General features: G+C 47.5%; 1 protein-coding gene across 1 annotated transcript in view; it reads left to right on the forward strand.

Moving 5' to 3' along the window:
- LOC112114023 (scavenger receptor cysteine-rich type 1 protein M130-like) overlaps positions 1-25,994 on the forward strand; it is a gene marked incomplete at its 5' end in the record, with an annotated part of 208,992 nt that overhangs the window by 128,136 nt on the left and 54,862 nt on the right. The window contains 11 exons of the mRNA XM_029912881.1: positions 8,670-8,984; positions 9,229-9,543; positions 15,775-16,092; positions 16,172-16,486; positions 19,191-19,499; positions 20,213-20,527; positions 20,954-20,989; positions 21,356-21,493; positions 22,804-22,899; positions 24,312-24,395; positions 25,514-25,603. Of these exons, the coding sequence (XP_029768741.1) occupies positions 8,670-8,984; positions 9,229-9,543; positions 15,775-16,092; positions 16,172-16,486; positions 19,191-19,499; positions 20,213-20,527; positions 20,954-20,989; positions 21,356-21,493; positions 22,804-22,899; positions 24,312-24,395; positions 25,514-25,603 (2,331 nt within the window). The remainder of the gene's footprint in view (positions 1-8,669; positions 8,985-9,228; positions 9,544-15,774; positions 16,093-16,171; positions 16,487-19,190; positions 19,500-20,212; positions 20,528-20,953; positions 20,990-21,355; positions 21,494-22,803; positions 22,900-24,311; positions 24,396-25,513; positions 25,604-25,994) is intronic.

A 25,994-nucleotide genomic window follows, 5' to 3' on the forward strand; every position in this document is an offset into this window, starting at 1 on the left:
GATCACTTTGAGCAACACAGCTCTATCTGCTGGATATCTAGGCAGAGTAGGTGTGTTTGTGTAAATACAGTTTGCTTCTGAAGTCTCCCCCTCCCAGCTAGTTGTGAGGGGAGAACACATTCAGATCCTGCTTACATCTGCAATTTCCTAGTACTAATACAAAATAAAAAGATGGGTTGGGCAAGAACTTTACAAAAATGAGCATCATTATCAGGACTTTGAAACTCTGCAGAAAACAGATTGACCTTCACCAATGTAAATTCCCTAACCTGGTAACAACAACTGCAATGCCTTGTGCTGCACACCTAGCAAGTGCACAGCAGGGAGTCCCTCTCCTCTGAACCTCACCAGGAGGAGGGACCTGCAAAAGAACCAAGGAGTATCAGAAAAAAAGTCCCTTCTGTGCACCTTTCTGTAAAACTGCACCTGCATCTCAGCTGGAGCTGCACATTTGCAGTGGGAATAAAGTTCGGGTTTGTAACAAGGCGCTTGAACGGCTGGGCTGCCTACTGGTTGGTGCCCCTGACGTCCAGCCCCTTGTTTTCAAGGTCAATTTGCCTCAGTCTTTTAGGCAGTGGGGTAGGGGAACCCAGGCTCTCCCTCTCCACCGGGTCCCAGCCCAGGGTCCTGCATGCATCAACCCCTGAATAGGGGAGGCCTCCCAGCAAGGTGTCTAAATCCACTGCCCTGGGCTACTTCCTACCACGGTCCCTTTTGTTTGGGGCATGGCCCCTCTAGTCCCGTTCTCTGGGTGGCTTGTACCCCATAGTGCCCTCTCGTGGCTCTTGGGTGGCATCGTTCTGCCACCCCAGACTCCTTCAGATGGGGGCAGCCACACGTTTGGTGAGACTGAACCCCACAATGTCTCTGGGCTTCAGGGACCCAGTTACCTCAGTTGCCAGAGGCTCCTAGGTCTCCTCAACAGTCCCCTTTGGCCGGGGAGACAGTGCTTAGTCCCTGGTGGCTGCCTCAGCTGGCAGACTAGTGACCCTTAACCTCAGGTAGGTATACGGATCGCTCCTGCCTCTTCTCCAGTCAGCCCTCGACTGAGCCAGGCTCTCTCCTTTTCCCCCTCCAGGCCTGGCATTGGTTGCAGGTATAGTGGGGTGGGGCTAGCTGAGCCCAAAGACTCCCTTTAACCCCTGCCGTGCTGGCAGGATAGTTCCACATGCCTGTGCTGAAGGTTGGAGAGGAGGATGAGTCTTTCCATGGCCCATATAGTTATGTCCATTCTTGTCACCAATCCCCGTCTTCCCTGGATAGAGTTTCCTCTGACTACCACATGATCTCTGACCATCGATGAGCTGAGAGTAGAGGGCTTGTTTTGGGAGGCGAGAGTCTGGCATCCGCATACAATGTTCAGCCCAGTGGAGTTGGTGAGTGAGGATCATTGCTTCAATGCTGGTGACATTAGCTTCAATGAGGATGCTGGTGTTAGTGCAACGATCTTCCCACTTGATGCAAAGGATCTTTGGTGGTACCTCTCCAGACTCTTGAGGTGCTGTCGATAGGTCACCCAGGTTTCGCATTTATAAAGGAGTGTAGGTATAACAACTGTCTCATAGACCTGGATCTTGTCCTACCGTAGGTCACGGTCTGTCAAAATGCATCAGAGCAGTTTCCCAAAGGAAGCATTTGCGCAATGGATCTGGTGCTGGATCTCACTGTCAGTTTTTGCATTTTGAGAAAGTTGGCTACCGAGATAAGAGAAGTCCTCAACTCTCTCGAAAATCTGTCCCTCGATGATGATTTGTGGTGGCTCATGTGCAAGGCCTGAAGCAGGCTGATGGAGCACTTTAGTTTTCTTGATATTGAGTGAGAGACATAGACTTTGGTAAGGTTGTGCAAAAAAAATCCAGTGAGGACTGAAGGCATTCTCAGTGTGCATGATGATGACAGTCATCAGCGTACTGAAGGTCAGTAATGGACATCCTGAGGACTTTGAACGGAAACGTCAAAGATTAATAAGCCGCCCATCCATTCTATATTGAATGTGAACTCCAGTGGGGAGACCGTCTTTAACAAGGACCCGCTAAATACATGGAGAACAGGATTGCAGCAATAACACATCCTTGCTTACCCCAGTTTTGATGATGAAAGGATCCATCTCTTGGCCGTTACAGAGAGACTTTTCCTGGATTAGGTGAGCAACGAAGATCATGCCAGTTGTCCTGTGGGATGGTCTGAAAGCACACTGAGATTCCGACAATATTTCTTCAGCAAGGGGAAGTAATCGGTTTAAGAGGATATGGTATATCCACGCTCCAATTTATCTCCTTTTTTAAAAGATGGTAACAATGTTGGTATTTCTCATGTCTTCTGGAATCTTCTCATTATACCAATTTTGAAGAAAAATTAAGCTCCCGATGGCATTGCTCTGAGGATCATTGGAGCACACAAGCCCCTTCACCACAGCAAGGTGACAGTCCCTCAAGAGCAGTTGCAGCAGTGGCAAGTTGTGTAACCAATAAAATTATGCTGAAATTATGCTCCTGCCTGCTATGGGCCTAGAGTGGCACCAGGCACTAAAACTGAGATGAGGGAGACTGTTTCCACCTATTGGGCCCAGGCAGTGTGGGGAGGAAGCTACCGGAATTGAATGCAGACTGGGGTGAGAGGGGAAAGTAGATGAGGATAAGGATGCAGGGGGAATATTCTGAGCCTGGAGGCTGGTGAATGGAGAGAAACTGGGACTGGGAGAGAAACGGGAGATGGGGACTGGCTAGGCAGGGCAATTAGGACAGGGAGTGGGTGGGGAGAGACTGTGACTTGCTGAGCAAGTAGATTGGGAGCTGGGGAAACTGGGACTGACTGGGCGAGGAGTCTGGGACTGGGAAACTGTGGGGAGGAACTGGAGGTGGGTGAGGAAAAACAGACCAGATGAGGAACCAGGGTGTTGGGGGTGTATAAATCTAACCGGGCGACGAGACTGGAATAAGCAGCCAGGGTGGGGTGGGGGAGACTAAGAACAGACCTACATGAACATTTAGTTTGTGGCAAGCTGAGGTATAAATCTACCCTGCACTGTCCTGCCAGGCACCAAGCGTGCAGTGTGCAGCAGGCTAATGCGAGGTACATTTACACCCCAGTTTGACACAAACTTAGTGTGTGTAGAGAGCAATTCTGAGACTGGATGAGGCATCCAGGGAGGGAAACGGGCTTGGGGCAGACAGGACAACTCAAGGTAAGGATAAGTGTGAGAAACAGATCAGCTGAGGACGACAGATGGGAGGGGCCGCACAGAGAATAGGGGGGAAATCGGGACTTAGCTGGGGAAGCCAGAGATTAAGTCTAGAACTGGCTTGGCAAGGAGATTGGGTCTGGGGATAAGAAGCTTGAGGAGTGGAGACTGGAACTGGGTAGACAAGAAGAATGGGACTGCGACACAGAGCAATGGATGGGGAAGAGACAGGTTGGAGGGGTGGGGGCACAAGGAGTTAGGCTTGGTAGAAAAGGGGAAGAGAGGTCTGTGACCACTAGAGAACACACCACTCCAGAGCCTGGAATGGAACCCAGTATCCCTGAGTTTTGCCTTTCCCCTGCTGTCAGCAAATATCTGTCAAACCCTCCAAAAAAATCTTCTGATCCCCGTCTAGTGCAGGTGCACAAAGAGGATGACAACCTACTACTTCTGTCAGTTACTCCATTAGCTCAAGTGGGTGTCAATATTATTTTGCATGTTGGAACTTCTGGTTTTTTTCAGTTTGCTTTTTTGAAAACCTAGGAATTTATGCACAATACATTACTTTTAAGGAACATTAAGTTTGCAAAGTTGAGCTGTAAAAAATAAGGAAATGGCAGAATTAAAAAGAACAGGAGTACTTGTGGCACCTTAGAGACTAACAAATTTATTAGGTGCCACAAGTACTCCTGTTCTTTTTGCGGATACAGACTAACACGGCTGCTACTCTGAAACCTGGCAGAATTAAAGTTGTCTTTGCAATTCTAGTTTGGCCCACTTGTATGTATGCAGTAAGATATAGTCTTTCATTACATGATAACATGCTATTTTCTCCACAGAATAGACAGTGCTCTGAATCAGGGTTGTGGAGTGAAGGAGGCATTTGTCTGTAGGACCCAAGCCTCATTTGTTGCAGAAACGGTGAAGTGTGCAGCATATGAGGCAGGAGATTGCAGAAAGAGAAAGGAGGGTCTCTTGTCAAGGCAGCTGAATGCTGCCCTGTGGAATTGGATTCTATCCCTGTGTCTGCAACAGAGTTCCTATGTGACGCTTGGCAAGTCACTGAAACCAACTGTTTCACAGGTGCTCATTAATTGTGTGTTTCCCATTTTATGGGTGGCCCACTTGAGACCATGAGGTTCTGATTTGAAGAAGTGCTGAGCATGCGCTGCTGTAAACTGAAGTCAGTGGGAGCTGTGCTGCACAAGCCGAAGTATTCTCAAAAGCCAGGACGGGCACCCAAAATCAGTGGACGCTTTTGATAATTTTGGCCATAGTGTCTCTGGGCTTTGGTTCTCTATGTGTAAAATGGAGATAATTACACTTCCCTGCCTCCCAGGTGTTGTCAGCTGTTGGCTGTGCATGTTTTCTCTGTGTGTGTGTTTTCAGCTGTGCGCAGATAGTTGATGCATCAGGTCTCGATCAAACTGCCCAAGAAGACCACAGACTCGGTTCAGTGGCGAAGGCGCTCGTTCAGGTTTATTGCTGACAAAGCACGGTACTAGCTCCCTGGATCAATGTCTACAGATACACTGGCACCTCTATGCCCCTTACAATGGACTTGACTCAGTGAGTGGTGAGACTTTCCACTCCCCCCCCCCCCGAGGCCAGAAAAAGACACCCCCTCTGTGACCTGTCTTCTATACTCTGATACAAACAAGTTACGCATTGCCCCTCTGATGTGGTTAATTACCACCCTTTCCCTTGTCCATGTTGGTTTGATCAAAACATCTCTATCCATCACCCTGTCATCCTGACCTTACCGTTAGGATGGGTCAGTGTGTCCCTGTATCACCTTTGGGGAGTGTCTTTACACCATAACCCTGTATCAGGGTATTCTGGTACCACCCTTCTGGAATGTGTTAATGCAAGTGCCAGTGCCTTGCACTTCTCATGTGCATTTGTGTTTTTGCAACACCAACCATGCTTTTGCCAGGTTCATGTTCTGGACAATGAACCTGCAAGCATAGTGACAAAACGGACTCATGATGGTTTCACAGGCAAGTACAAGTCTGGCATTCTGAATATTTGAGTGCTTCACTTTGCAAACTTTAACTTTCTTTTTGATTCATAGCTGTATAGATTTTAGAGCAAGAAGGGACCTTTAGGTTATCTAGCCTGACATCCTGGGTAAGAAAGCTATAGAATTTAAACTGATTACTCCTGTACTTCATCTGAACTTGTGTTGGCTAAAGCATATCTTCCAGAAAGGCATCCAATTTTGTTCTGAATCCTTCAGGAGGTGGAGAATCTTCTGCTTCCCTTTGTAGTTTGTTCCAATGTTTCATCAGTATTACTGTGAAAAATGTATTCCTTACCTCTAATAGGAATTTATCTAGCTTTAACTTCCACGCGTTTGTTCTTGTTATGCCTTTCTCCACTAGATTAAGAAAGCCTTTAGTATGCAGCATTTTGTCCATGTGAAAGTATCTACACACTGCAGTCAAGTCACGTCTAGGTCACCTTTTTGATAAGCTAAACAGATTGATCTCCTTAAATCTCTCACTGCAGGACACATTTTCAAGCCCTGGAATCATCTTTGTGGATATTCTCTGCGCCCTGTCCAATTTTTTAACATCCTTCTTACAATGTGGATGCTAAAAGCAGATGCAGGATCTGTCTTCCCAGTGCTGTACACAGAGGAAAAATCACCTCCCTACTCGAGCTGGTTGGAAATTATCTGGCAAACCAGAGTTTCACTGGAAAATGCCAGTTTGTTGAACTCAACATTTATCATGAAAGTGAATTGGGTTCAACAAACTTTCTTGAAACCATAAGCAGGGTCTGGTGGAAATGTCCATGGTTCCCTGCCAGGCTCCCTGGTGGCTTCTGTTAGTCCTGCCATGCAGATTGTCCCGGGGCTGGGTACCCCAGTCTTCTAGGATCTGCAGCTCTCGGGCAGCCCCACCATACAGATTGCCCCAGAATTGGAGACCCTGGGATTTCTAAGGTCTGTACCTCCAGGGCAGCCCTGCCAATGCTATCAGGCTCTCTGCCATGGGATAGGAACCTGGAAGCCCTGGGAGCCCCAGCTCTAACCAAGGCTCAGCTCCAGGGTCTGCATCAGGGATCCTGGAAGTCCTGGGATGGGTTCTGGTGTCCCAGGGTCTGTGGTTCTGGGGCAGCTCTGCCTTGCAGAATGTCCCGGACTAGGCTATTTGCCTATTTAGGCTGCCAACTGGCCAAGGAGTCTGGAAGCCCAAGGGTCCCCAGTCCAGGGCAGGCCACATGATGAGGCTGCCCCAGAGCCCCAGCAGTGGCTGTGAGAAATTGACATGCTTGTCCTGATGCTAACAGTGGTGAAACTGACAAGAAAGTCAGTGTCACTCCGCATCTGTTGGGGTTCCTGGGAGCATATTTTATGTTGGATCCACCATGGACTGGAGTTTCCAAAACAAAATTTTAGCCGGATTTCCAATTCACAGGACATTTTAAAATAGTGAAATTTCCTGTACACTGAAAATCCCGCATTTCAGCCAGCTGTACTCATTGCTCCCCTATTTATACATCCAAGGATCACCTTAGCTATTTTTGCAGCAGCATCACACTGGGAGCTCACATTCAGTTCTTTGTCTATTATGACCCCTGCATAGAACATGGGCTATATCTGTATTTCTGTGAATATTATGTGTACCTCAGTCCCTTTTACTGCCATTTTCACATTTCCTACCAGGGTTCAAAGGGTAACCCCCGTCTCAGCTCCCCACATGTTGCAGGATGGCAGACAATGGTTTCATAGAACCCAGTTACTGGTACTTAACTGACAAGACAGGTGTCAGGGCTTTTGATCTTTTGCATCTGGCCAAGCTGAGCACAAGCCCCCTTCCTTGGGATGGGCCCCTGAGGTGGGAAATCTTAAACAGAGAGCTTGGGAATTGTTAACAGGGGAGCCCTGATGAACAGAGGGGATGAGGCAGGGTCTGCAGGGAAGGAGACTGTAACATAATCCCCAGAAGCAGGGGTTCCTGGGATAAGCTGAGGCAGCCCAGGTTTTGAGGGAAATACTGAGGTTTAGGTGAGACATAGGCCTGTAGGCCTTCACTTGCTTTATTCTTTTCTCTGTGATTGCTGTGTTCCTATGGATAAATACAAAATAACACTGTCCTGGGTCTGGTACTATTCAATATTTTCGTAAATGACTTGGGTGATGGAGTAGAGATACACTTACATAATTTGTGGATGACATGAAGCTGAGAGGGGTCACAAGCTCTTTGGAAGGCAGGGTTAAAATTCAAAATGATCTTGGTAAACTCGAGAATTGGTCTGAAATCAGTAAATTGAAATTCAGTAAAGACAAGTGAAAAGCATTAGACTTAGGAAGGAAAAATCAAATGCAAAAAAAAAAAAGGGAAATAACTTACTAGGCAGCAGTTCTGCAGAAAATGATCTCGGGGTTATAGTGGATCACAATCTGAAAAGTTGTGATGCTGTTGTGAAAAAGGGAAATGTCATTCTGAATTGTATTGACAAGAATGTCATATGTAAGACACGGGAGGTAACTGTCCCGCTCTACTTAGCTCTGGTGCGGCCTCAGCTGGAGTTCTGTGTCCAGTTTTGTTCATCACTGTTTAAGAAAGATAAGGACAAATTGGAGAATGTCCAGAGGAGAGCAACAAACAGAGTAAGACATTTAGAAAACATGATCTATGAGGAAATGTTGAAAGAATTGGACATTTTTAGTTTAGAGAAGAGAAGACAGAGAGGTGAACAGATAACAGTCTTCAAATAACTGAAAGATTGTTTCTCAGTTGTTGTCCATATCCACCAAGGGTAGGACTAGACAATCATTTTAGATTGTAGCAAATGAGATTCAGATTAGATATTAGAAAAAACTTTCTAACTATAGGGATAATTAAGTACTGGAACAGGGTACGTAGGGAGGTTGTGTAATCCCCATCATTGGTGACTTTGCACAACAAGCTAGACAAACATCTGTCAGGGTGGCCTAGGTATACTTAAACCTCCCTTGGTGTGAGGAGATGGACTAGATCACCTCTTGAGGTTCTTCCTAACCCTACATTTCTCTTATTCTGTGGTTTTATCAGCTATTGAGGCCTGCTGATATAAAAATAGTAAAGGCCATTTAACTTTCTCCTGAGTTACCAATGAACTAAAGAATAGTTCATCCTTTTCACATAATATGATACATCCTGTTTCTATCCAAAATCAGAAATGTTTATTGAATACTTCTGCATTTTCTGCATCATTGTTAACAATTTTACCATCTTGATTTGCAGTGGAACTCTACCACTATTAGGATTTTTTGTTTGTTCCAAGTATACCTAAAAAAACACCTTGTGAGTCTCCTTAGTGCGGCAACACATGATTTTTTCCCTAATATCAGTAGCTTCCCTTATCAATTTTCTACACATCATAACATCTAACTTTGCCACTGAACCATGATTGGCATTCAGCCAAAATTTTATGGCCGTTGAGCATCTAACTCCCTGAGGCCCCTTTGTAAATTCCTGCTTCATTGAATTTCTAGGACACATTAAGCCCCGACTGGTTGGAGGGCATAGTGCCTGTTCGGGACGTGTGGAAATAAGAGATGGAGAAACATGGACCACACTCTGTGTTGCCCACTTTGATCTCAAAGCTGCCAACGTTATCTGTAATGAACTACAATGTGGAATAGTTCTGTCTATCCCAGGAGGAGCTCACTTTGGAGAAGGACATGGACCAATCTGGACTGAAGCGTTCCAGTGTGCGGGGAATGAGTCTCACCATGCGTACTGTCCCAGGATATCGGACATCAGTCAGACATGCTCACACGCAAATGATGCTGGAGCCATATGCTCAGGTAAGAATTCAGTGCAAAGTCTTTAAAATCCCAGTGATGTGAATTTTAGATTAGGGTGAAGCAATATACAGATCTCACTGTGTAGAGAGCTAGGGTAATAGGATGGCACCAGCTTCTCGTAAAATGCAAATGATCCAAGATAATTAGAATTGGATCAAATCTGCCCTGACTTTCCTTTCTTTAACTATTTGTTATAAAATAGCTCCAAGGTTCCCTCTCTAAACCCCTTCTCCCTTCTCCCTAGGGCACACAGGGCTCCGGCTGGTGAATGGCAGCTCAGAGTGCTCAGGGAGGGTGGAGATCCAGGTTCTTGGTGCCTGGCGAAACCTCTGTGACTCACGCTGGGATTTACCAGATGCCAACGTTCTCTGTCATCAGCTCGACTGCGGATTTGCTGTATCAGCCCCAGGAGGAGGGTATTTTGGGAGGGGAACTGGCTCTGTCTGGACAGACACATTTCACTGTAAAGGAACTGAACCACATTTGGGGTATTGCCCTGTTACTGCCCTGGGGGCCTCTCAGTGCTCCCATGACAATGATGCCAGTGTGGTTTGCTCAGGTAAGTGTAATGCTGGATTAATGACACCTGCCCCTCGGTGTGTGACACTGGCCCCAGAGCAGGGGAACCTCAGGGCACGGCAAGGGGAGGGGGAGCTAGATCCTAAACCACATATAATAATGGTAAATGTATTAAAAATAAAATTAAAGTAAATAATATCTCACAAAAAGAATAGTGATGACCCAGGAATGCCCTGGATTCTCCAATAAAAACATCAGCAACTCTGTCCTTACGCAGGGCAGCGGAGCAAGGGCAGTACTTTGTCCTTCGGGTTTCATAAATGTCACCAATTCACTGTCCTCATCCTTCTCCAAATCACTGCTATAGTAATTAGAGGGGGAGCTACTAGCAATTCCCAATATGGAGGTTGCTTCACACTTTCTATTATAAAATACTCTCAACACCTTCTTGAGAAGCGTTTATGCCTTGATTGTTTGCAGCAGGCCTTTGCAATTGGAGAAGGGGTAATGCTGGGACCAGGGAAGTGCCTTCCCCTAGTGCAGGGAAATCCCTTCCAGGTTTGGCTGAATTATAAACTGCTGAAAATAAATATTTCCCTTCTCTCACTTGAGTTCCTGAGGATATTTTTGGTAGCACACCACAGAGAAAGTAGCACTTTAGCTCACGTTGGTTTTTTTCTAACTTTTTTCACACCTTTCCAGTTGAAAAAAAAAACTCAAAAAGATTTCCCCCCTGCTTTCTTACACTTTTTTACTTTTTTCTAACTTTTTACAGTGGAAGAAAAGATGAAAAAATAGAAAGGGGGAGATAGGGGGAAAACTTGTAATCCCAAATATGAAAAGGAAAATTGATTTTTTCATTTTCAAAAAGTTTAAATGAATCAACATTTTAGTTAGAATCTAAACAAAAATTCTCATTCCATTTCCACATCCCAGTCTTTTGGATGTGTTTAAAAGTTGAAATACTGCATTATAATACAGTACTTAACAGGAAAAATGCTGGGTTGTCGACCAGCTCTAATATTTATCTTACATAAAAGCATTAAAAAATTAAACAGTGTTATTAGTCAAAGCCAAATGCGCAAGAATTAGGAAATATCGGAGTTAAGGTTACCCATGCAGCCCCCCCCCTTTGCATATACATTATGACCGAGTCTAATTTGTCTTCATAACACCCCTGGCTGATTGCAGATTCTTATGATGCCCCTTTCAAAAGTGACACAGGCACTTAGAAGCCCAAGAATAACATTTTCAAAAGTGACTAAGTGACTTAGGGACTTAAATCCCATTTTCTCCAGTAACGTAGGAGCCCAAGAACCCTGAAGACTTCACCTTCTTGCTGCCTAAGTCACTTCTGAAAATGGCACTTCGGCACCTACATCATTTAGCTGCTTTTGAAAATGTTACATACAATGATTAAAGCCAAACTTCCAAACTCACTACTTATTTGGGATGATTGGGCACCAACCTGAGACCCTCAGGGCCTGATTCTTCAGAGTACTCACCATTTCTGTAGAGCTTTATATGTTCAAAGTACTGTCCAGACATTAATAAACCCTCACAGAACTCCAGGGAAGCAGGTGGGTAAGTATTATTATTAGCTCCATTTTATAGCTGGTGAAACTGAGAGAGAAAAGCAAAGTGACTTGCCCAAGGCCACCCAGTGACTCAGCAGTGGAGCCAGGATAAAATTCAGTATTTTGATTCTCAGCCCTGTGCTCGTTCCACCTGACCAAGCTGCCTGACTGCAGAAGAGCTGAGCAGCCACATCTTGTCTTGACCCTAGTGGCAGTTGTGAGTGCTCAGTACTTCTGCTAATCAGACCCCATAAAAACTGGCTTAAGAGACCTGCTCAGCATCACCTGTGAAGTCTACAGCAGAGGCAAGAACAGAACTGAGCTCTACTGAATGATGGTCACTGCTCTTAACAAGATCATCCTAATTCTTCCTGCGCTCCCCTGCTCAATCTCTACAGGCCTTCCAGTTTCTAAAGTGAATGAGGCAGGGGTCATACAGGCAACAGCCTGATGCTGCACAATCCTGATTTATCCATCCTGGGCACCGAGGAAAAATAATTCACTAGAAAACTTATTTTTAATGCCCAGACAATCTGGTTCCCCTTGTGGCTAAATGGAGCCCGTCTTATGGGTCTATAGATCCGCAGAGTTTTAAGACCCAAAAGTCCATTGTAATCATCTGCTTCTTCCCTCACCAAAGAGACCCCTCCTGCTTAATGAAGTTGCAGCTCCCCTCTCTGCCCCATCTTCTCATCCATGTACAGAGTTTCCATAGGGCTTCTTCACTGGCTGGAACTGGGGTCCTAACAGAGAAACCTACTACAGAATCCCTGGATTTCAACCTTCTTCCTAATAATATATACATAGCTTCCAGGACTGTATCCCACAGAGCCCAGAGTCACTGGTGCCATTACACACCATGACTAAGCCTATAGGGCCCTGCCCAGCACTCTCAACAGACATCCACTCTCCTCTTTACAGCTGATACCTTTATACCTTGGGGACAATTCACCTCGCAGTTCTAGTGCTTCTCACAGAGGCTGCTACCTGCATTCATAACTGAATTCCCTGCAGCCCTGCCCTGCCTCTCCTAACTAGCTACCCAGCCCATACCCTGGGAACTCCATAAGAACGGCCAAACTGGGTCAGACCAAAGGTCCATCCAGCCCAGTATCCTGTCTACCCACAGTGGCCAATGCCAGATGCCCCAGAGGGAGTGAATCTAACTGGTAATGATCAAGTGATCTCTCTCCTGCCATCCATCTCCACCCTCGGACAAAGAGAGGCTAGAGACACCATTCCTTACCCATCCCGGCTATTAGCCATTAATGGACTTAACCTCCATGAATTTATCCAGTTCTCTTTTAAACGCTGTTATAGTCCTAGCCTTCACAACCTCCTCAGGCAAGGAGTTCCACAAGTTGACTGTGTGCTGTGTGAAGAAGAACTTCCTTCTATTTGTTTTAAACCTGCTGCCCATTAATTGTATTTGGTGACCCCTAGTTCTTGTATTATGGGAATAAGTAAATAACTTTTCCTTATCTACTTTCGCCACATCGCTCATGATTTTATATACCTCTATCATATCCCCCCTTAGTCTCCTCTTTTCCAAGCTGAAGAGTCCTTGCCTCTTTAATCTCTCCTCATATGGGACCCATTCCAAACCCTAATCATTTTAGTTGCCCTTCTCTGAACCTTTTCTAGTGCCAGTATATCTTTTTTTGAGATGAGGAGACCACATCTATATGCAGTATTCAAGATATGGGCGTACTATCGATTTATATAAGGCCAATAATATATTCTCCATCTTATTCTCTATCCCCTTTTTAATGATTCCTAACATCCTGTTTGCTTTTTTGACCGCCTCTGCACACTGCGTGGACGTCTTCAGAGAACTATCCACGATGACGCCGAGATCTTTTTCCTGATTCGTTGTAGCTAAATTAGCCCCCATCATATTGTATGTATAGTTGAGGTTATTTTTTCCAATGTGCATTACTTTACATTTATCCACATTACATTTCATTTGCCATTTTGTTGCCCAATCACTTAGTTTTGTGTTATCTTTTTGAAGTTCTTCACAGTGCTTCGGTCTTAACTATCTTGAGCAGTTTAGTATCATCTGCAAACTTTGCCACCTCACTGTTTACCCCTTTCTCCAGATCATTTATGAATAAGTTGAATAGGATTGGTCCTAGGACAGACCCTTGGGGAACACCACTAGTTACCCCTCTCCATTCTGAGAATTTACCATTAATTCCTACCCTTTGTTCCCTGTCTTTTAACCAGTTCTCAATCCATGAAAGGACCTTCCCTTTTCTCCCATGACAACTTAATTTACATAAGAGCTTTTGGTGAGGGACCTTGTCAAAGGCTTTCTGGAAATCTAAGTACACTATGTCCACTGGATCTCCCTTGTCCACATGTTTGTTGACCACTTCAAAGAATTCTAATAAATGAGTAAGACATGATTTCCCTTTACAGAAACCATGTTGATGTTTGCCCAACAATTTATGTTCTTCTATGTCTCTGACAATTTTATTCTTTACTATTATTTCGACTAATTTGCCCGGTACTGACGTTAGACTTAATTGCCGGGATCACTTCTAGAGCCCTTTTTAAATATTGGCGTTACATTAGCTATCTTCCAGTCATTGGATATAGAAGCCTATTTAAAGGACAGGTTACAAACCATAGTTAATAGTTCCGCAACTTCACATTTGAGTTCTTTCAGAACTCTTGGGTGAATGCCATCTGGTGCCGGTGACTTACAGTTGCTAGAAGGAGAATCCCTTCTAAGGAAAAACACCTGGTCCCTTCTGCATGAGCTCCATCTGCCATGATCCAATCTGGCCTTCCTGAGGGACTGTGGTACCCAGTTATACCCATGAGCCTCCTCGGAAAGCCCCAAATCTACTCTCTACCCTGACACTACACTAGTGGCATAGCTAGGACAGGAAACCTGGGTGAGTCCAGGCTTTCGGGAGGTGAGCAGTGATGGGAAGGAGCAGAGGGAGGGGTGCAGGAGGGATCCGGTACCCTGTGAAGGAGGCAGGAGGGAGGGGGCTCTCCTCCCTCCACCCCTTCCATCCGGCCCTTTCCGCTTAGCAGGCATGCAACGCTGGGGCTGCCCGGGGCACACAGCCTGCGGGGTGTGCCTACGGTAACCAGACAGCAAATGTGAAAAATTGGATAGGTGGTGGGAGGTAATATAAGAAAAAGCCCCAAATATCAGGACTGTCCCTATAAAATCGGGACACCTGGCGCACCCTTGGGGCGAAGGGGGGTCCCGCTGGGGCTCGAGCTCCACTCACCTTTCCTGACCCTGGCTTGGTGTCCATCAGCCCAGCCATGTCCCTTTCCTGCTGACGCCAGGAGCTGCTGCCCCAGTCTCCGGCCCCAGCACTAGCCCCGCCCAGACCTGACCCCAAAAGGCACACCCCCCACAGCGCTAGCGCTGGGGTCAGACCAGGGAAGCAGTGCACAGCACCAGCAGCAGAGAGATGCAGCCAGGCTGACGGACACCATGCCGGGGATGGGAGTCCCAGCTTTGGCCCTGATTTGGGTGGGCCTGGATGCTAACTGGGTAGACCATGGCCCAACTGTGGCTACACCCCTGCACTACACTAGCTGCACGCAGGCATTCCCCTGCTACAGTCTTAGGGCGAACTCCTGGCTCCATTGAAGACAATGGACGTTTTACCATTGCCTTCAATGGGGCCAGGATTTCACTCTTAGCCTTGAAATGTTATTTGGCTAACAAGATCCTTGAGCTGTTTGGATCCAGTGCACACATACTACACCCGTCAGGTTACCATACTAGTACATACTGTACCTGACACAGCCAGTGGGTGTGCCCTGCACTGACTCTGCTGTTGTCTTTTAACATTGTCAGTCTCTCCTGGCTGCACCTGGGTCTGAATTCGGTGAGTAATTCCTAACTTACCACCTTGCTGTACGACTCACTGATTCTGAGACACACACAAAGACTGAGATTCACATCCCAAGGACGTCACAATATTCACTAACAGAGAACGTCCCCTTCCCTGCCCCACACACAACCTCCTTAGTGTGGTGTGAATTGATCAGCTGGAATCTCACGTTGGGCTCAGAGATGACACCACACTTCAGGGGACAGCTCCAGTCAGAACCACCAGTGCCAGGAACTATCTCACACTGGGAGCTCCTGCACTGGACCCAGGTGAACCAAGAAAGTTGCCACCTACTGAGCAAAGTTCAGAGGGAACTAAGGGAATTTACCAACAATAACCTCTTCCTGACCACCATGAACCCTGCTCTTCCATTGGCCAAACTCCCTCATGGCAAACTTGCCTAAATCACTCACGACCCACCTGCTAAGCGCTTGTGCAGACACCATTCACTGGCTTCCAGGCATTTAAGCCTGGATAAAGGGAGTACAAACCTCAGCAGCCATTCCACCACCACACACAGAGACTATTTTCCCAATCAGTAACCTGCAGGAATTCTCTCGCTCACTCATTTACAGGGTCTGCTGGCAAGTCCCGCTGGCAAACTCAGCGTGTTACAATCCTTATAACACCTTCCACTTATAGATTCAAAAGAATAAGTGTCTTCTAACAGAGGTTGTTCCATTTAACACTGTGATGCACTCTGACCACTGGCTTATGCTTTCTTATTGAGAAACAGTCCATAATTTCATGCACACTCTGTATTATTTCTAATGTTTAACAGGGAGTGTTATTCAGTGTGTTTCCCATCTCTCCTGAGCCCAGGTCGCTCTGAATCACTCAGACTGCTGAATGGAGAGAGCCGGTGTGACGGGAGAGTCGAGATTTCCCTCCGTGGTGTGAGGGGCAGAGTCCTGGATGACCAGTGGGACATGAACGATGCCAGCGTGGTGTGCAGGCAGCTCCAGTGCGGAGTCGCTGAGAAAGCTTATTACCCCCCTAAGTCTGAGCGAGGAACGGGCCCTGTGGGGCTGAGAAGGGTCCAGTGTGCAGGAAACGAGACTCGTCTGACTCTCTGTGACAACTCCACGTCTGAGACAGCCCAGGCAGGAATTGCTGCGGACGTCGGTGTCGTTTGTTCAGGTGATTTATTTCCAAATCTCACAGACATTCTCTGTTCAGTAGGAAAATACATATTAACAGCTGGGATCTATCCCTGCAGGGAGCAGGCGGATCAGACTGGTGAATGGGACAAGTCGCTGTGCAGGGAGAGTGGAGATTTATTACAATGGCAGCTGGGGGACGGTCTGTGATGATTTCTGGGATCTGTCAGACTCCAATGTCATTTGCAAACAACTGGGATGTGGACGTGCCATCAATGCAACTGTCTCTGCTCATTATGGGCAAGGATCCGGGCAGATCTGGCTGGATGATGTGAACTGCTCTGGGAATGAATCCGATCTCTGGTCGTGTCCTTCCAGAGGCTGGGGCCAGCACAACTGCAGACACAAAGAGGATTCAGGAGTTCTCTGCTCAGGTCTGTTCTGTGAATGCTCTTGTGAGCCGTGTTACCAGGGGATTTAATGGAGGGGGCAGATGTTTAAGGAGATCGCTGAGAATGATACTTTCCCTGGCTGTCTCTGCCGCCCTTTCCCTTGGGTACCTACCAGGGTCACCATTAGAACGTCCTCAACTTCCACCAGGAGGTATTGGAGATATTACAAGATTTCCCTAATGTTAGAATGCTGCATCTCAGGTATCTGAAGGAGACAGTATCATAGAAACCAGTGACTGAAAAGGATGTAGGGTCCTAGTGGAGAAATAACTGAACATGAGCTCCCAGTGCCGTGTGTGGCAAAATGGGCTAATGTGAACCTTGGATGTATAAACAGGGGAGTAGTGAATAGGAGTGGGGACTAAATTTTACTGTTGTTTATGGCACTGGTGAGACAGATACTGGAATACTATGTCCAGGTCTGATGTCCACAAAAATTGGAGAGGGAGCAGAGAAGAGCCACACAAAAAAGTGATCACAAAAGCCTTACATTGAGAGATTTAAGATGCTGAATCTGTTCAGCTTATCAAAACAATCAAGAGGTGACTTGATTACAGTGCATAAGTTCCGTCACAAGGAGAACATACCACTTACTAAAGGGCTCTTTAATCTAATGGAGAAAGGCAGAACAAGAGTCGATGGCTGGAAGCTGAAACCAGCCAAATATCAGAAATAAGGCACAGGTTTTTAACAGGGTGATTAACCATCAGAACAAACTACCAGGGAAATGGTGCATTCTGCATCTCTTGAAGTCTTCCTGTCTAGACTGGATGCCTTTTTGGAAGCGATGCTTACATCAAACTCAAGTTATTAGGCTCTATGCAGCTGTTTTACAGACGGTTAAATTATTTGATCTCATGATCCCTGTCACGCTGTCTGGAGTGGCTCACGGCACTGAGTGCCCACCTCAGCGCAGATGGTGAGAAACAAGGCAATACCCCAAACTGGTGGTGTGTCTATAAGTAGATTTAACCAAGACAGTAACAGATGTAAACTCCTGGACCAATGTTCCCTCTAATATTTTACATCCATGTGTGGAATGAATTTTGTTATGTGCACCAGTATAGAGGTGATGGGTGGCAGAGTTGAGGCCAAGGGGTCCGGAGTGTGGGAGGTGGCTCAGGGCTGGGGCAGAGGGTGGCAGTGTGCAGGGTGAGGGCTCTGGCTGGGGGTGAGGGCTCTGGAGTGGGCCCAGGGATGAGGGGCTCAGGGTGCAGGAGGGGGCTCAGGGCTGGGGCAGAGAGTTGGGAGTATGGGGGGGTGAGGGCTCTGGCTGGGGGTGTGGGCTATGGGGTGGGGCCATGGATGAAGGGTTTGGGGTGCAGGCTGCCGTGGGGCTGTGGCAGGGAAAGAGGACTCCCCTCAGCCCTTTCTTGCTGCAGCAGCTCTGGGGCCAGAGAAGAGAGGCACCTCTCCCCACTGTGGCAGCTCGGGGGCCGGGGCCTGTGGCTGTGTGCCTATGCGGCCCTTCATAGCCTGTTGTGCGGACACATGGCCACGCAGCTTAGAGGAAACTTAGTCCTGGATCACTATATCTATCTTACCATGGAGTCACAGACAGTCCCCTTAGACTCTCCAGTCTATCTTGTCACCCAGACAAACTGGACTTAGTTATAATTGGTCACTTACACCAAAAATCACCCTACATTCAGGTTGCTTCCAGTCCCAAGAGATCAGTCGCTTACTCCAGATCAGTTGATACCCTGAATCTTACACCAAAGACAATGCCTGTAGTCAATCCTGTAATAAACTAGATACGGGTTTATTAACTAGGAAAAAGAACTAAAACGCTATTTACAAGCTTAATGCAAGCAAACATATACACACAAATGAGTTACCATTTACATCCTAGGAGTGACAGAGTTGTAGTGATTTGTCAATTCCAAATGTCCTTCAGCACTGACCCAGGGGTAACCCATAGGATCTCCAACTTCAATTTGGTGTCTCTGGCCCTGTCATAGTTCAAACAGCCAAAAAGATGAAAAATCTTCACATCTGCTATTTTTACCTCCCTCTTCCAGCCTTCAAAGCGATGGGACGGGGCCTTCTGCATGTACTGCTCCATGGGTGTGATAAGGCCATTAACCAATCCTTTATATTGTGATGATCCTTGATAGCCCATCTGATTTGGATAATCCTTGGGGATGGAGAGGGGGGATGATTCCCATGCCTGAGTTCTCAAGTTCAGAGCCAACATTTTCAGTTATAAAGCAACATTTACATATTTGTTTGTAGCATGGACCACAGACATTACAAATGAGATTAATGCCTGGAGCAACTAACCACCATTTCATAGACTCTAAACACAAAATATAGTCTTACAAGACTAATACCTGTTTTGAGCAAAACTAACATACAGGTGACCTGGTCAGTTCTCAGCTAATGCCTGCAGCCTGGGCAAGAGCTGGCATCTGGCCTGCCAATGTTACAATCCTTTCAGGTCTTAATCTATTACAATCTGTATGTAGTTGCTGGTAAATAGTGGCCTTTCGGAGCTGCCCACTGTATTTCTAAGGGGCCTGTGGTGTCTAAAGGTGTCTCTGATTCTTGGAGTGATTATCCCTGACACTTGCTCCTGCAGAATGATGCACAGGATCGTTAGCAATTGCTGGGATTTCGCTCTTCACGCCCCAGTTCATTTCAGAATCAGACGATTTAAATTCCCTTTTTGTGCATTTGCTTCTAGAATTCACAGATCTGAGGCTGGTGAGCGACAGTGACTGTGCTGGGCGGCTGGAGGTTTTCTACAATGGGACATGGGGCAGTGTTTGCTCCAATCAGATGTCTGAAGTTACCGCAGCAATTGTCTGCAAACAACTGAACTGTGGAGACGGAGGGTATATTGCAGGAGGCTCTGAATATGGAAAGGGTCCCACATGGCTGGACCATGTTGCATGCAATGAGCAACACAGCTCCCTCTGGCAGTGCCCTTCAGAGCCCTGGAATCCAAAGTCATGTGATAACCGAGCAGAAGAGACCCATATTTCTTGCACTGGTAATTCTGAAACTACCTGCTTGCGCATGTGCAAACACACATGTACGCGATGTGTTTAATTAATTGAAGGGTTAGGATAGAACTTTTGTTGTTGTTCACATCTCAGTGTAGGCAGATATAAATTCTCAACACAACATACAAACATATTTGCATGGTCTTTTATAGGTATACGCATTTGTCTGATTAACAACAAACATGGAAGTTAATCAATTAATTATAAAAGAGACCGGTGTTACACAGTGAGCTAAGGTAGTGAGAGAGTGAAGAAAAGCCTCTCCCTAGAGACCATCATTAGGCAGCTCTGTGGTTATTAATATTTTTGGGATGAACAATCAGAGATGGGCCCAGGCTGTGCAGTTTGGGTCAAGACTGGAATCCCCCCCAAGTCTATGTTCATGTCAGCCTGTGTGTCTGAGTAACAGCTGAATAGCAAATTAATTAGGTATGAAATGACCCAGAGTTCACATTTCAGTTCATACAGTGCTGAAATTAGGGGGTAAAAATACAGATAAATTCTACTCTCACATCACACAGTGCATTCACCTCGGCATTTTCTCTCCATAGGAAAAAAAGCAAAACCAACTCAGACCCTATTTGCTGAATGCCCGAACTCTACAAGCTGCGCAGGTATCTCTGCTTCTCACTGTCTCACTCTTGATCCCTAAGGACTTTCCCAGCTGTCCCAGTAACATGTGAGGTTTCTGCATTTCCAGACAGGGAGAAGTTACGTGTTGTGGGAGGAAAGGACAGATGCTCGGGGAGAGTGGAGGTTTGGTACCGTGGCTCCTGGGGAACAGTTTGTGATGACTCCTGGGACATGGCAGATGCTAACGTTGTGTGTAAACAACTGGGCTGTGGATCTGCTGTATCTGCCCCTGGTGAGGCTGCATTTGACGAGGGGACTGGTCCAATCTGGGTGGAGACGTTGAATTGCAGAGGGACAGAGTCATCTCTCTGGGACTGTTGTTCCAAGCCCTGGGGTGAGAGTAACTGTGACCATAAGGAAGATGCTGCGGTGAATTGCTCAGGTGAGTGACAGGAGATGTTTCTGCTACATACTGTAATTTTCAGGGAGGAGGATGGGTCAGCCCACCCCTCTATCCCTTTGGTCCCAGACCAGGCCCTCCCATCTCCTGTGTGCAGAAGCATCATGGATGCTGTGGGGTGGAACCTTTGTGGGGTCAGATTGGCTCAGGCATCAGCCCACATAACCCCTGCATCCATCACAGGCCCCAGTGTGCTTGTTTGTTACTAGAGTCCTCATTGCTGCACAGAGCACAAGGGACTTGGGCCCTAAATCACTAACAAACAGGCCCTGTGCTGCTGTGAGGGAGTTTGTGGAGGTGACAGCTGGAGACAACCAGGGACTCTCAGTGGTGAGGTTCCCCCCGGGGAACAGACACGTCACCTCCCCCTCGCTCCAGACTCCAACTCTCCTCCCTTTCCCTTTGCAGGTCTGATAGAGAGGACAGATTCCCCGAATACCCCAGGTAACCATCCCCCTCCTCCCATCAAGGGTTAAATTTCCCTGGTGCTGGGTCACAGAGGAGGAGCTGCAAGCTGCAGCCTGAGGGAAGGAGCTCCTTTCCATGACCTGTGACATCTGAGGGTGAAGGACACCCGGGTGGGAGCTGCAGGCCCTGCTGAGCCAGAGGATTCCTATCTGCTGGTTCCAGTTGACAGGGGAGGGCCCATGATTTAAACAGCAGCCTGTGAGCTGCTCCCATGGCACATAGACTGTGTCCCAGCCCATTACCTGCTGTTCTGGGCCCTGCAATGAGTGACTGGGGAGCTCCCTGGGGCCCTCTGACTCTCACAGGATAATCTCTCCTTGTCACATGTTCATTTCCATCCAGCTCCCCCACGCCGCCCTCTGACCGACAGTGGGAGAGTCACAGTGCCCGTGGTCATCTGCATTATCCTGGGGACCCTGCTCTGCCTGGTCTTAATTATCCTGGGGGCACAGGTGCGAAGTGCCAGGGCACAAAGCAGAGGTGGGTGTTGATCGGTGTCACTGTGTGAAATGCCTCTGCAATAGAAGGGGACTGCAGGGTGTCAGAGTGAGGGGTGATACCGGGCTGGGTGGGGTGGCTGAGGATGCCTGTTAACTCCTCTCTCATTTAATATTTCATTAACTGTGTGGCAGTGGAACAGCCCAGCCATGAAATCTGGAGATGATACTAGCTAGGGAGCATCACAGTTTAAGGGAAACTGCACCTGTATCCCCCCCGCTCCCTCCCCGTGGTGCACTCCAGGAGTGCCAAATCACACCTCAGGCTCCAGTCATCACCTCTCTCTGGGTAGAACCCCCCGTCCCATCTCCTGCTGACCAGGGTTTTTTAATGCTGCACAGCCCCCTGCCTTCCACTGTGATACCCCCAGCAAACCAGTCTGCCTACAGGCCAGCCCCCATGCTGTGTATTCTCCCCAAGGGCTATGAGCAGTGCATTACCAGCAGTTACAAGTCACCACCCAACTCTCTCTCAGCAGACTGCACCTTGTTAGTAGGATGAAAGTATCACAGAGAAAACATTAAAAACAATAAAAATTCCTCCACACTTTCTGAACATACCAAAATCACCCGTCTTCCTCATGGGCAGCCTGGTAGACCAACGTCCCTCCAATGATTCAGTGTTGGGATCCTCATGGACAGAAGGTCCTGCCCATTTGGTGAATCAAAGTGAAGGCCCTGAGTCTGTTTAAACTCAGCCTTTCATATCAGAAGTCTTTCTTTGTCTCTTGGTCTCTGGCAACCCAGTTTGAACCAGTCTGTGTAAACCACCCTGAAGGCTGTTACCTTTCTGGGGTTGTTACAATCTCAGTGATTCACCTTAATCCGCCCCCCCCGCCCCCACACACACACACTGTTTTTTCTTCCTGGAGGAGCTGTGGAAACCCTTCCACATGCAGTAGAACACACTCACACATAAACCATTCATATATTTAATACAGTGATTCCCAAAGATACTGCCTGGGGTTGCAGTATCTGTCACAGCAGCATGGGGGAAGTATTATTTAAGCTATTCCAAAGGAGAATAGCCAGGAATAATGGGATGAGATTAAAAAGGGAACATTTAAGATGAATGTGAGGAAGGTTCCTGACAGCGAACTAGCCCTGGGAACCATCATCAAAGGGCTGTTGTGTAAAGAAACCCTGTCCCCTGGCTCATTTAAATTCCAGCAGTGGGAATGTGCTGTAGGGTTTAGGCTCGCACTGGGCCCAGGGGGAGGGGCTGGATGATCCCATAGTGTTTCCCATCTCTGGTTTCAATGACCCTGGGCAAACCCTGACCTTTGTTTTCAGGTTCCAGAAGACCCTTGGATCCCTTCTCTGAGGCCGTGTACGAGGAGATTGACTATAACCTGATGAGAGAGAAGCAGGAGATGTTCAGTCGCTCAGGTCTGTGTGTCTCACTCTTAACAGGGAGCAGCTATCTAATGCCCTTTCCATCTGAGGCCCTGACCCAGAGTTAAATCACTGCAGCTTCAGCCCTGTCATTGGAGCTGGGCACACATCTTCATTACAAAATATTTTGGTGAAAAATGCAGATTCAGAGACACCGAAACATTTCACAAATTCCTGTCAATTTCACCCAATTGTTCCAAACACACACAGAACAATTCATATCATTTCAACACTTTCTAAAGAAAATATTTTGTTTTTTTCAATTTGATATGACTTTTCCATTAGAAATTTCCTCTAATGTTATCTATAAAAAAAAACAAATAAACAAAAATTAACTAATGTCTAAAAGAACACCAAATGGTTTCATTCAACATTAAACTTTTTTTTTTACTTTTGCATTTGCCAAAAATTGCCAAAAAAAGTCATTTTTGGCTGAACTCAAAACAACGTTGGGTTTTTTGCTTTTTTCCCCCAATGGCCAGAGAACCAAACCATCTGGGTTTTTGCCAAGCTCTAGCTGTGGGAGCTGGGTCTGTGGTGAGACCAGCAGTTACTTGTGTAGACTGAGGGAGATGAGTTTCCTTCCCACCTTACACTGAGTGTCCCAATTCTAGGGACAGTTAATGTCACTCTGCCCGTCCTGCAGCCTTGGAGTGTAACCAGTGAGGGGTCAGGAAAGCGACTGTCTGGGGCCAGGCTAAACTATCATTTGAAAACTGCTCTGGAGCATTGGAGCAGGGGATGTTCTGTGGCCCCCTCCCACCGTAGCCACTGGTCTGCTGGGTGGGCTCTCTCCTGCCCCCAGAGCAGAGAGATCAGCCTAGGAGAGCCTCATGACTTTCAGTCACGGCCCTGTTATCCTTTGTGCCATTTTGTCTCAATGTCCGATGGGAACATCTTGCCAAGGGCTGTGCTTTGGTGGGGCTCTAGGAACATGCTCAGGGCATCCCCCAGCACCAATGCCCAGATGGTTACAGGGAATCACAGACTCTGCTCTGGGCCTTTCTTGGCCTAATCTGGAAACACCACAGAGAGCTGATCGACTGATTCATGGGGGAGGCGGGTATTTACCCTTTAGAAGGAGGAATCCCCTCTGTGGCTGAGGAGGCCAGAACCATTGTGGAAATTCCCTGGACCAGCAGCCAGAGTCATGCCCTTCACTCACCCCAGCGTCTTTCAGGTCAGATTGTAGCATCCCCTCAGTCACATTTACCACAGTAACATGGAGATTTCTCTTGGGGAGTCTGTGTCAGCCTCTCACCGCTCAGAGTCGCTGTGAGTCACCATCTCCCGTAGAAGAAGGAATAGACTGAGACTGGAAGTCCTGCTCCTGGCCCCGGGTGTGTTCCCAGTCCCACAGTTCTACTGTTCTCACTGTGATGAATTTCTGGTTCTCGTCTCTCCAGTCTCCTATTCAGATGATTCAGTGACGAAGCTGCAGTATTACACCGGGGACAGCGAGGGGGAAAACGATCCTGGATCAGAACAAGGTAACGGGGGAGGGGCAGACTCAGGCCGAGAGAGACCCAAATCTGGGCAGAGAATAGAATTTCTATGACACTTTCTGCAATCGCAGCAATTTCCCCTCACACGGTTCCCATTTTACACAGTCGGGTCTAATCCCATTGAACAGGATTTCTGCCAGAATCTCAGGGTGGGAACATGTGACCATCTCCTGAGCACAGACCCCTGGGAGTGCCTCCCAGTGACCTCCCCTGGTGAGGAGCTGGAGCAGACGGGTCAGTCTCTTTGGGTGGAAGGTGTCCATGCCCAGCAGGGCTCGTCTCTCACCTCTGAGAGAGACAAGAAGATTTTCTTGTGTTATAATTACAGATGGGCTGAGTCCAACTCACTGATCCGAACCCAACAGAACTTTGCAGGAGGGGGATTTGCAGATTCTGACCCCAGCTCTGGATCTCAGTTTTGGGGCTGGCACCTGTCACTATAACAAGCTGAAGCAAACCCCTGGATCTGAACTTCCTGGCCTGGGCCCATCTCTAGTTATAAACAGGGCGGCATTTCTACCCCAGCTGCTCTCAAGGGAGTCCATGAATTTGGGCCCTGTGGGAGTTTAGCCTGTGGCTGGGGGAGGAGACACTGAGCAGATGAGCCAGTTCTGCTGAGAAGCTGGAGCGCTGCCAAGCTGAGCCCTGGGCTGCCTGAGAGGCTAGTGGAGAGCAGGAGCTCACAAAGGATCAGGCCAGCGACCTCCCAGCAGGAGCTTTAATTCCTGCAGAGGGGAGGTTCCCCCTCCCCAGGGTAACAGGAAAATTCAAACCTGTCTGCAGAGATCAGCTGGATTCACACAGGCCGGCTCTGGCCTGGCAGCGCCCGTGTTCCAACCTGTTATCTCAGCACAAGCCCAGATCCTGCTCCCACTGAAACACATAAAAGAGATGCTGTTGGATTCTGCAGGGACAGGATTGGCCCCTAGTTATTTCTGGGACTCCTGTTTCACTGTAGTTCTCTGACTTGTGCCCTTCTCACCATGGGCCCCCTGTGACTTCCCCTCTCACGTGCCATGATAAACAGCTCTAGTTATAAGGGCCACCTGTGCTGAAGAGACCCTGCTGGTGCCATGGGCTGAGTGTGGTGTTTGCTCTTCCAGAGGGAGCTTCCCCGGGGGGGTCTCAGTTGGATTACGATAACGTGGAGGAGCCTGAGTTGAACGACGTCCCCCAGACTCCAGATGGCCGAGGTTAGCAGTGAATCCACCTCCTGGAACCAACGTCACCCTGTCGAAAAACTGAATGTGTTTCCCAGTAGGAACAATAATGGTTTGTTAAGAAAACCACAAAGTTCACCCACCAGTATTGTCTATTGGCGTAACGCTGGGGGCACTGACCAGGTGCATTACCAGAGCTGTGTGGAAGCCCAGGGGTAGGGAAGCGTGTGATGTTCTAGGTCATGACAGAGGCCCATTGCAGGATGGAAGGAGCAGTGTGCTCAGGAGCTGCCCACGCGGTACTTGGCTCAGGTCACTGCCCTGGGACCCTCACTGCCATGAACACTAGGGTTACTCACCATTTGTAAAGAGGGCACATTGAATCAGAGATGTCATCAGTGCTGCAATATTCCCTGCCAGCCTT

The sequence above is a fragment of the Terrapene carolina genome, unplaced genomic scaffold (genome assembly GCF_002925995.2).
Source record: "Terrapene carolina triunguis isolate 2854851 unplaced genomic scaffold, T_m_triunguis-2.0 Scaffold347, whole genome shotgun sequence".
In the NCBI taxonomy this organism is placed as follows: Eukaryota; Metazoa; Chordata; order Testudines; family Emydidae; genus Terrapene; species Terrapene triunguis.